Source organism: Mesoplodon densirostris, chromosome 1, assembly GCF_025265405.1.
Source record: "Mesoplodon densirostris isolate mMesDen1 chromosome 1, mMesDen1 primary haplotype, whole genome shotgun sequence".
Classification (NCBI taxonomy): domain Eukaryota; kingdom Metazoa; phylum Chordata; class Mammalia; order Artiodactyla; family Ziphiidae; genus Mesoplodon; species Mesoplodon densirostris.
Window position 1 is genome coordinate 15,741,646 of NC_082661.1, and position 12,066 is coordinate 15,753,711.

Genomic DNA, 12,066 nt, shown 5'->3' on the forward strand with positions numbered 1-12,066 from the left:
ATAAATGTTGTTAACTGAAAAAATTAACTTCTTACAACTATTAAGATATGCATGATATTTCCACTTATGTTAGTCAAATATAAGATTAAATACCTTTATTGCAAGGAGTAACTATAAAATTTCCATTGGGTTTGTGCCTTTAATACCTATTAAAAACTCATATTTTAGTTTAAACATGAAAATTATTAAGTATGACGATGCTATTTAAAAAGTCTCCTTTTAATATATACCTGGCCCTTACAAATGTTTTTGTAATGTAATGACTATTTATCTAAACTTCAAGGTGCCTTTGAATCTCAAGGTTTTCAAGACCTCTGTAACAAGCATAAGCTATAAAAATAAACTCATCCTTCTCATATTTTATAATATTTCCACTGATCAATGTCCACTTATTGTTTCCATTAATTAGCACAGCATCCCCTCCACACACATGCACACGAAACTTTCATATTTTTAATAGGGTTATCACAGAAATGGGTTTCGAGCTCCCATATGAAGAGGTAATGTTAAAATTAAGGTCCTTTATAGTTTCATTTTTGTGTTTTTAAGAGCCCCTAAATTCAAGGGGTATTATTCAAAATTAATAACATTATTAATGGGCTTCTGATATTAAAATTATAACACAAAAAATGTACGTGTGTGTTTATGAGACCCAAGCCTTCAAATAGTTAAAAACAAAAAAGCAATATGTCTGGTTTAATTAACACAATATATTTTTAAAATGTATAAAGATTATTTTCATTTTAAAACAGTCCTTATATTTAGAAAAGCAAGTAATACAATTCCTATAACAAAATTACAGAAATACCAAGAAGGAAGAATCCTTTAAATAACCTTCATGTACTGTTAAAGATAAACTGTCATTCTACTACTCATAGGGGTCCTCTGAGGTTTACAATAATTGATGTCTTAATGCTTTGGAGAAAGTAACATCTCCATATAAAGAAAAAGTATTGAGGTATTTTCCTTTGGGGAATATTAGTGTTAATCTAATAGTTAAAACTGAATAAAGAGAGATAAAAACACATTTTTACCTCATTTACATAAAGTCTATAAATGGGATTATCATATTAGCTACAACTGTGTAGTTAAAAGTCATTGGGTCTCTAAAGCCAAAATGATAATCTTTTAATAATATAAAAATTGTTAGCTAAATAGATGTCGGGTAGTCATCAAAATAATATCATCTTTACTTTGGGCATCAACATATGAATGGTTTCTAAGACATTTAGAAATTTGTATTTAAAAGATTTAATAAAATTAAAAATGATAAAATTCCCCATCATATTTTTTAACATGATATTGTAACAAGACATGACCTCTCAACAGGACAGATTTTGTATTTTGGTAGAGGTAGCAAATTAAATGCAAATATTATTATATTCTTTAACAAAGATTCATTACCTGGAAGACTTGGAAAGAAGGACATTAAATTGAGGATTATCAAGAGGACATAGTAACATTTAGAACCACAGATTAGAACTGGCCCAGAGGTCCCTAATCTAGTTCCCCCTTCCTTCCTATTTTTCCTCCATTCTCACATGTGCAACACATACTTAGATTTTGACTTCTAATCAAAAAATAAATTCATATTTGTATTTTAAAAATTAAAGTAATATCAGCTGGCCAGAGCTTCCGATAATATGCAATAAACTACATACTACACTGAGGTGATATATTAACCAAAAGCAATTTGTCATTTTGAAAAGTGTGAAAGTTTCATAGTTAAATGAACAATTCCCATTATTTTTCTCAAATATTTAATAGTTTCTAAACTTTAGTCATTACATATAAACATTCCTAGAGCTCTAGGAAACTCAAATTGAGAATAAGTTATATAGTACGACGCCTCTCTTTAGAGGAAACTGAATTCAATTAGATTGCTTACCCACCTAGTTAATGGCAGAGTTGTACATCGATGTTTTCACAATTCTATCTTTATACAGTTACATTTTATAAACTTTAGAAGTCAGATATTTAAACATTGCTAGTCATAATGAAGTGAGAACCCAGGCTCCCTGACTGAGCCTAACTTCTCTTCTAATGATAAGAGGCATAAATAGTCACTTGCTCTATTCCATTATGGAATGTTTTCATACTGCCTGACGACCACTTGTTTTTTCCTTCCTGAATCCATACTTTACCTTAATAGATTGTCTAGCATGTGTAGAAGACTGTTTAACTCCACACAGAATTCCACTTTTTGCAAAATATTTATATATTAATATTTTTAAAATTCCTTTTAAATTGGATTACATTTTATCATAGGACCATACCAAGTAAATTCTCACTGATGTTGCACTGCCCATGTATAGAAAATCAGAGAGGTGGAGAGAATTAGGATAAGTAATTTTTTTGCAGGGGAGTGGTGTCAAGTTTGCAAATATATTATAGGTAGGCACTGGATGTTTGAAAATAGGAGAATAATTAAGAAGAACTCATGTCACTTACTAATTCCATAATTTGGAATATTCTGGATTGTTTTTAAATATAATCTGCTTATATGTGGAAAACAAGAAGGTAAGTAATTATATCTCTGCTGTACATTGTTTCACAAAATTAAACGTATAAAAATATACTGGGAAACGCAACAGCAAATAGAATGCTAATAATACTAATATTAATAGTAATAGACAGACTTCCCTGGTGGCACAGTGGTTAAGAATCCGTCTGCCAATGCGGGGGACATGGCTTCTAGCCCTGGTCCAGGAAGATCCCACATGTCACACAGCAACTAAGGCTGTGCGCCACAACTACTGAGCCTGCACCCTAGAGCCTGCGAGCCACAACTACTGAACCCCGCGCATCACAACTACTGAAGCCTGCGCACTGCAACGAAGAGTAGCCCCCGCTCGCTGCAACTAGAGAGAGCCCATGTGCAGCAACGAAGACCCAATACAGCCAAAAATAAATAAATAAATTTATAAAAAATAAAAAGTAATAGAATATAATAATATTAATAAAAACAGAAACGCTTTTTCATTATATGAGGTATAGAACAATAAATCTACTGCACATTTAGGATCCTCATATTATTATATTTCTTTGTTCCTTTCAATTAACTAATACATACAAAGTTAGGAAACTATATTTGTATAATATATTTACCTCATCAGCTGTTGTTCTGTAAGAGTATTACTGTTTTTATCAATTTTAAGATTATAAGGGACACAGATGATTAATTCTGATATAGAAATGTATCAAACTGAGGTATAATTCAAACATACTTGGATTATCAGATACCCATGAAAAAGATCTGATTACCAAAAAAAAGAATTCTATAAGATACAAACCAAAAATTAATATTTATTGCTCAGAATATTCTTTTAAATTATAAGTTTTAAAAATAATGTTTTTATAGTATAACTACCTAAATTAAAGAGACTGCAGGTTGTTTAATCAACAAAATTAATATTGGTATCCACTATAAATTCTAACACTATTTTTAAAAAACTCTGCAACTAACCAATGCTTCTACAGATACTGATTTAAAATGACGGTGGCAAATTTTGCTCTAAAGCTTAAAAAATACTAGATTGACTTGCTCAATCTTAATAAATGAAACTGATTTGAAAACCTCTATTTGAAAGGAGGATGTCAATTAAGGAATACAGATCCATATGTTTGCTTGAATCTTTAAACAAAAGATTAAGTAATATTACTGTTACCTCTCTCCGTCGAGAAGCCCAACATGTTTGCTTGATCTTCCACACCACAGCGGCCACCAGTAATAAGGATAAAAAACAACTAGAAAATAAAACACAAATAAGTTTTGCTTAAAACACTTGCAATGTGTCATGAAATGATAAAAGAACATGTAGAGGATTTAAAAATATATAGAAATAATCACTCTGCCTTGGTAAATATTCAAGCAAAACAGATAAATTAGAAGTTTGTAAAACATTCTCAAGTAAAAGCAAAGTACACAGGTAGAAAAATTACTTAGATTCTTTCATATATATTATAGTCTATCTTTCAGATTTTCTCTGTCAGAAGGAATATAACTTTATAATTCTGTTGGTTTTATACAGCAATAAATTTTAGAATTGCTATTGCGTTGTAAGATCTGGCAATTTTATAAATTTAAATATCACACATTTATTCATTTTACCTTTATTAGCAACTATCTTATATCTGAGAATATTCCTGTAGTTCTCAATTGAGATTTAGCCCTCCCGCCCATCCCCTCACTGGGACATTTGACTATGTCTAGATACATGTTTGATTATCACACTGGGAGAGAAGTGCAACTTGGATCTAGTGAGTGTAGCCAGGGATGCTGCTAAACATCCTGCAATGCACAGGACTGCCCCCAACGACAAAGAATTATTCTGTCCAAAACGTCAGTTCTACAGAAGTTGAGAATCCCTTGTATATGCTAATGTTTAAATTAAGAAATAATTCAATTACAATGTATATACATGTGGTCAATGTGTATTAGGTACCATATGCAATAGACTATGTAACAGAGGATACTTTTTTAGCAGTAATTTGAGACTGACAAATCTCAAAATAACAGATTTATGTGAATCTGGTTAACCAATCCCAACCATGCATTACTGTTTCTTTTCCCTTCCTTTGCTCTGTGGTCAAAGATTATGCTATGAAAAGACCCAGAATTGAGCAGAACAGTCCACTATAAATTCACTGGTCACTGACCACTACCAAAAACCTGGTCTTCACCCTTAACTGATAATCCTTGTACTCATCAATGGATTCACTCATAAGCAGTGTAAATGTTGACACTTTCTACTCTTGTCAAATCCTTAATATATTTTTTCTCCTTGCCTCACTTAAAGAAATCTTAGAATATCTTTCAATGATGCTGACAATGACATTGATAATTCTAGCACCCATCCACTGACTGCTGAGCACATTCCAGATACTGTGCTAGATACATCACTGATGTATCTAGCACAGTATCTGGGTTTAGTTTTATAAGATGACTTATAAAACTTATAAAACTTATAAGATGACTGGGTTTAGCTTTATAAGAACATTTCCAGAGAGGATATATTATTCTTATTTTAGAAAAGAAGAATCCAATGCTCAGAAAAGTTCAAAGTAAACTGCTTATAGTCCCACAGAGAGTTTAAGTGGTAGAGCCAAAATTCAAAACGAGTTCCGTAAGCCTCAGACTCTTTCCTTCCCATCTGTTGGGAACTCTGAACTCTGAGCTTGCATACTATGTCATAACAATTGTTTTCCATATTCCCCAGTATCAACCACTGAGGTACCTTACTGCTTTTTACATAATTATCTTTCCCTCTAGTATTTATAAACTCATTCTATTTCATCTAAATTTAAATTTTCAGAAGTGCTCAAGTCCCACATCTCCTAAAAAATAAAAAACAATAGCCCTATTTTATTAACCCTGTAGCTTCTTCTAGTTTGTTGAGCAAGTGGTCCATGTAGCCACTTCCATGTCAATTTCCTCATAACCTAGTCTTATTTAACGTCTTATAATTTGGTATCCAATTTGTATACTGATAAAAATGTTAATATTAATAATTAATGTTTATATACTATGCAACATTTTAGTGGGTACTTCCTCATCATGACTTTCTAAAAATTAAATAAACTAGTCTTTTCTATATCAACTGTCTTTTACTTCTCAGTTGACAATACCAACCATCCATCCTTTAAAACCCTTCTGAACACTTTTTTTTCTTGGCTTCCTTCATCCTTCTTTACACACTATGGAGTCAATGAAAGTAGATTGCATTCCTGATTCCTTGTTTTAAATTATGGACATTCCTGAAAATTCATTCACAAGACCATGCTATTATCTATTCTTGCTCTCAGAAAAAGAGCTCAGTTATTCTCTTGGCTTCAACTATGACCTCATTTGGAATCATTTCCAAATATAAGTCATTTAACCTGCCAAAATGAGAGCATCTTATCATTAGAAGAGATCAATGACATTATTTAGTTCAGACTCCCTCCCAGGAAAGAAATTCCCAGCACAACTCTGATAGTGATCCAGTTCCTAATTAAATACACATAGTAGCTTCTGCTGGCTCGTAAGTTGGTGCATTTTATTTTTAGCTAGCTCAAACTATGAAAATTTTCTGTTAAGCTGTCTTTCTAACTTTTATTAATCAGTGCTGCTTCTGTCTCTGGGTTACAATGACCCAGCCATTTCTTTCTTCTATATTCTAATACTTCTTTATATCTTTGAAGACTCTTCTTACATGATTCTTTCTAGTCCACTGGTTCTCAGTCAGGAGAGTTTTGCCCTCCAGGGACATTTGGCAGTGGCTGGAGACATTTTTGGTTGTCACCACTTGGTGGACATCAAGTGGGATGCTGGTAAATGTGGTACAATATAGAGGTCAGTCCTCCTGCCCACAACAAAGATTTTCCCAGCCAACCTGCCAATAGTGCCGAAACCCTGTTCTAGTCTGAATTATTGCCATAGCAGTTACACTTCCCTTGTTATATCCAGGTTTACAATGCAACTGTTGAAATATAGTAGTGAGAATTGATACTTTATATATAGTCCAAGGATCCATTTATCTGAATTTAAGTCTTACCATAATACCCTAAGAATTTTAACAAGAGAGATAAATATCACCTCAAATCTACCATGTCCAAACTGTAATCCCGAGTAACATTCATAATAAAAGTAACTAACATCTATTGAGTAATATGTACCAAGCACTGTGTTATATGTTTTACATGCATTAATTCTTTCATTACCACAATCACACATGATATACTGTGTATTCTGTTATGTACTCATTTAAAAGATGAGAAAGTTGAGGTCATGGAGAGTTTACGTAAATTGCCTAAGTTACAAAAGTCTTAAATTGCAAGTTCTCCCCTTTCTGTTGACTTCTTGTCTCACCATTACTTTCCAGGTAAAATGTAAAACACATTCAATTTTATCATCCCTTATATTCAGTCAGACACCGTATCTTGTCAACTGTTTCTCTCACAGTGTCTGCAGTAGTAGACAACAGTACACATACCAAAATTCATTTACGTTTAATAATTAAACATAACCTAAATACCAAAAAGTATTTTTATTTGACAATTTGTAATTCACAGTATCCTCCCCCCATGATCAAGATTCAGTTTAGGACAGTGAAGACTTGCTAAATTTCTCCACAAGGAACTTAAATTCTTTCTGATCTAAATTTCATGACACAAGTGAAGAGTGTCACTTTTACAATGATAGAGGAAGCCAGTATAAAGTTTTTCAGTTTTCACGATTTTACCTCCTTGAGAAAAGGCAATATACACTTTAGGGGTTTGTATGCTTTCTATGTAAATTCATATTAGGCTGGTAATAAAAAGTAATAAAAAGAAAATATTCTTCTAATAATATACTATTATAGGAATAGATATGGGATTATACCAGCAGAGACACCGAGAGTTTAAACTAAAGGGTACAGAGAAAACAAGATGGAATGAAAGAAGGTTTTCAGGCTTCTTGGATTCTGTGGGATGGGAACATAGAGCTATTCAGTTGGAAGCAGGCTTTATCCTTTAAGAAAAGGGAAGAATGACCCAGAAGGGAATCAGAGACCTTTAGGGCTCCCGCTCCCACCACAGGCCCAGGGGGCAAGGATGGATCCTCCTCAGTTTCTAAGGGTGGAGCCTCTTGGGTTTTACAGGACCAGGATACCCCCCACCAAGAGCCTTGGCACCAAGGCTGCAGCATCAGGGCCACCTTGCCAAGCTAACGTGGCAGGGCTGTACCACAGAGCTATGGGGTAACGTTGCCACCTCAGGGGACCTGGAGGTAGAGCACTGAGCCAAGGAGGGTTATTCTCAAATCTTTAAGTTTGATGGGATTAGTCTTCCTTGGGACCCATCGTCCCTTTCTTCCTTTACTTCTCCTCCTTTTGAAATGGGAATGTCTATTCTATGCCTACACCACCACGGTATTTTGGAATCACATAATTTGCCTGGTTTCACAGGCTCACAACTAGAGAGGAATTTTGCCTAGGGTTAACTTGTACCCCAAGTCCCACCCATATCTGATTTAGATGATATTCAGATGAGACTTCAGACTTTAGTGTCGATTCTGGAATGAATTAAGCCTTTTGGGATTGCTGGGATGAAATAAATGTACTTTGCAAGCAATAAGGACATGATTTAAGGGGCTAGAGGCAGAATGCTACAAATGTTCCTCCAAAAGTTGTATGTTGAAGCCCTAACCCCCAATGTGATTATACTTAGAGATAGGAACTTTTTGGATGTAACTGAAGTTAAATGAGGTCATAATAGTAGAGCCCTGAGCCAGTAGAATTAGTGTCCTCGTAAGAAGAAACACCAGAGAGCTTGTGCTCTCTCCCCAAGCACTTGTACCGAGAAAAGGCCACATGAGCACACACCAAGAAGGTGGTCATCTACAGGCCAAGAAGAAAGCTCTCACCAGAAGCCAACCATGCTGGCACTCAGATCTTAGACTTCCCAGTCTCCAAAACTGTGAGATTATAAACTTTCTGTTGTATAACTCAGTCTGTGTTAGTTGTTTATGGCAGCCTGAGCAGACTAAGACACTCCCCAAAGTCAAAAGGAAGAATAACTTCCAGGTTTGCTCTGGTCAGGGCCCTGGCTACATTTCTCTCTGTTTTCTGACAGACACTCTGTTGTGCATCAGCTTTATTCTCAGGCTTGTTTTTCTCTTAGATACAAAAACGAATGCCGCAGTTCCAGACTTCTATCACATACCATTATACATGCCCACTCTTCGCCAATCACTTGGCGAATTGAAGGGTATGCACTTACTGGCTTTAGCCCATCCATGAAGCTGGTGAGGGATCAATTCCTCCCAAACGGAATCCTCACTGCATAGCCACATGGAAGGAGTTAAATGAAGGCTGGGAAAGACTCCATAAAATCTACTTCTGATAGCATTTATGTAAAATTCATAGAAAAACACCTAAATGAACCTCCCCAAAACTGATAACAGATTTACAAATCTAAAGAGCACATTTGATAACTCTTCAATCCTTTCTTGAAATATTTTACAGAAACTAGAGTGCTCTAAAGCCTCCTTGGCAAAGTATTAAAAAGGCAAGCAACATATAGTAAGGAAGACCTTCCTGGTTAACTACTCCTGTTACAAATCATGTACCTGGATAAAACCTTAATCTCACAAACTTGTACCAAAAATTATAAAGGTCAATGTATACAGTGTTCTTTTCTACACTCAACTTTTATTTAAAGCATACCTTTTGAAACCATGTAGTCAGGATAAAAGTTTCAATTACAAAATTCCCTTAATATTTTTAAAGTAGTAAATGCTCTTCTTAAAAAGCTTTCCTAAAGTACTAATGCATAACACACACAGAGAAATCATAAGTATACAGCTCAATGAATTATCGCAAAGAAAATATACCCATGTAACCACCGCCCCGGTAAAGAAATAGTACTTTGCCCATCCCCTCTTCATCAGAGGTCACTAGCATAATGATTTTTAACACCATAGTGTGTTTCTGCCTATTTCTGAACTTGATACAAATGGAATCCTAAAATATTCATTCTTTTGTTTCTAGCTTCTTTTGTTCAAAACTATGTTGGTGAATGCCATCCATATTGTTCTTTTAGGATTAGTTTGTTCTTTTCATTGCCCCATATTCTATTATTTTTAGGTATTTGGGTTATTCCAAGGTTTTGGCTATTTAAAACACACTGCTATAAATATGTTTAACATGACCTTTGATGGAATGGAATTGTTGGATCACAGAGTATGGGTAAGCTCAACTTTAGAATACAGTCAAATTGTTTTCAAAGTTGTTGCACCAACTTCTAGACCACCAGAAGTGTCTAGAGTTCCACATCCACTCCAACATTTGATATCATCTATCTTGTTCTTTTTAGCCACTATAATGGGTGAATAGTAAATAGTATTATATTGTGGTTTTAATTTGCATTCCCTGATAAAAATTAAATGGAGCACATTTTTATATTTTGTTAGCCACTTATCCTTTTTTGTGAAGTGCTTATTCAAGTGTCTTGCCATTTTGGGGGCAGGGAGTTGAGTTGTAAGACTGCTTTTTATTGATTTATATGAGTTATATTGTGACCATAAGGCCTTTATCCTTTACATAGGTTGTGAATATTTTATACTACTGCATGGCTTGACTTTTCACAATGTTAATGACATCTTCTGACAACAAAAATTGTTAGTTTTACTGTAGTCTAATTTTATTGAAGTGCTTTGTGTGTCTGTTTAAGAAATTTGCCCAGTTCTAAAGATGTGAAGAAGAATTCTCATATTACCTTCTAGATGATACTTCATTGTTTTTCCTTTTCTCCTGGTATTTATTTTTATGATTAGTATGAGGTAGGAGTCAAATGTTACTTTTCTCCACATGGATGGTTAACAGATCCAACACCCGATCAAGTTTTTCTTAAAGCTATAAATAAATATTGACAGACAGTCCTTGACTTGCTAACCAAGCTGAAGAATGGCACACTTCCATCACAGCCCTTTCTGCTGTATCAAATTCACAGAGGGACTGAGGTCTTATTTGTATCTTATAGAAAATGTCGATATTCTCTATAGAGATATTTTACTTTAGACATCTGTAGGCTGTGCTTACAATGTACCCAAAGCTTTTTCACTGCTATTTGAGTCTGCCATGTGGGTTCAGTCTGGGGCCTGGGCAGAGTTCTAACCATAAGCCACTTCTCAAATTCTTTGGTATGCTAATTAGGATAAGAGCCTCACATGGAAAATCCCAGAAGTTCAACTTTATGGGATGGCTTTTCTCTCTCTGTTATTTCCCAGACTTTTTCTGGTTCTCTGGGCTTCACTTTTCCATCCTCTGGCCAGAAACTACCCACTTCTGTGCTTGTGCCACATTCTGCATTGGGAGGACAGAGAAGAGGGAAAAGCAATGGATTTGCATTGACCCTCTTGTACCCACAGTTCCGCGTTATGTAGAAGGTTCCCAACCCTTGGAGATTTGGCTCTAGTAGCTTCCTGGACGTTTTTGCTGCAGCCAATGTTCCTGCTTCAAGACTGTTTGGAATTGGGGGTAAGTAAATATTTTAAAAAGAGAGGAAAAATTGGGGGGGGTGGATCTCCCCTACTCTCTGAGCTTCAAGGGCTTCCTTTTCCACAGCACAAGTCAGAACTAGAGTATTTTTCCAGGATGTTTTCTGCATTGAGGCTCAAGGCAGGGGATACTGGAGGAATAAATGGTTAACTTCTAAATATTTCAGGGTGCTCTGGATTCTGGTGTTCTTCCCTGATCTGCCTGATGATACTTACTTTTCACAATTACCAAATAGCTGCCCATGCATATCATCCAGGTTTTACAGTTGAGACCCATGGGACATAAAGAGAGATGTATGTTTATGTAGTGTTTCCTGGAACTGGAAGCCTGATGGTGAATGGATTTTTGACAGAGCTGCAAAGGCATTTCAAAAGAGAAAGACCAGTCTTTTCCAAAGGCTGTAAAAATTGGATATCCATATGCAAAATAATGAACCTTGACCTACACCTCAATCATAAACAATAACTAAAATGGATCATAGACTCATAAACAAAAGATATCTGAAATGGATCATAGACTTAAATGTACAATGTAAAAGTATAAAACTCTTAGAAGGAAATCTATGTGACCTTGAGTAGGCAAAGAGTTCTTACATGACACCAAAAGCATAACTTATAAAAGAAAAATAAAATACATTGGATTTTATCAAAACTAAAACATTTTTTCTCCACAAAAGACACTGTTAAAAGAATAAAAACACAAGTCAAAGTCTGGGAGAAAATTATATCAAATCACACTTCCGGCAGAAGATTTACATCCAGATATACAAAGAATACTCAACCCCAAGAATAAGAAAACAAACAATAAAAAATAGGCAAAAAATCTGCAAAGACACTTAACCAAAGAAGATAAAAGTATGGCTAATAAGTACATGAAAAGATATTCAATGTCATTAGCCATTAGGGAAATGCAGATTAAAATCATGATAAGATACCACCACACACCTATTTGAATGGCTATAATAAAAAATACTGACAAGACCAAGCACTGAGGATGTAGAACAACTGAAACCTTCATACTCTGCTGGTGGCAAGGCAAAATGATA

General features: G+C 34.8%; 1 protein-coding gene across 1 annotated transcript in view; it reads right to left on the reverse strand.

Annotated features, from left to right (window-relative positions):
* ATRNL1 (attractin like 1) overlaps positions 1-12,066 on the reverse strand; it is a 730,282-nt gene that overhangs the window by 358,080 nt on the left and 360,136 nt on the right. Inside the window, exon 26 of the mRNA XM_060100355.1 lies at positions 3,669-3,747. Within this exon, the coding sequence (XP_059956338.1) occupies positions 3,669-3,747 (79 nt within the window). The remainder of the gene's footprint in view (positions 1-3,668; positions 3,748-12,066) is intronic.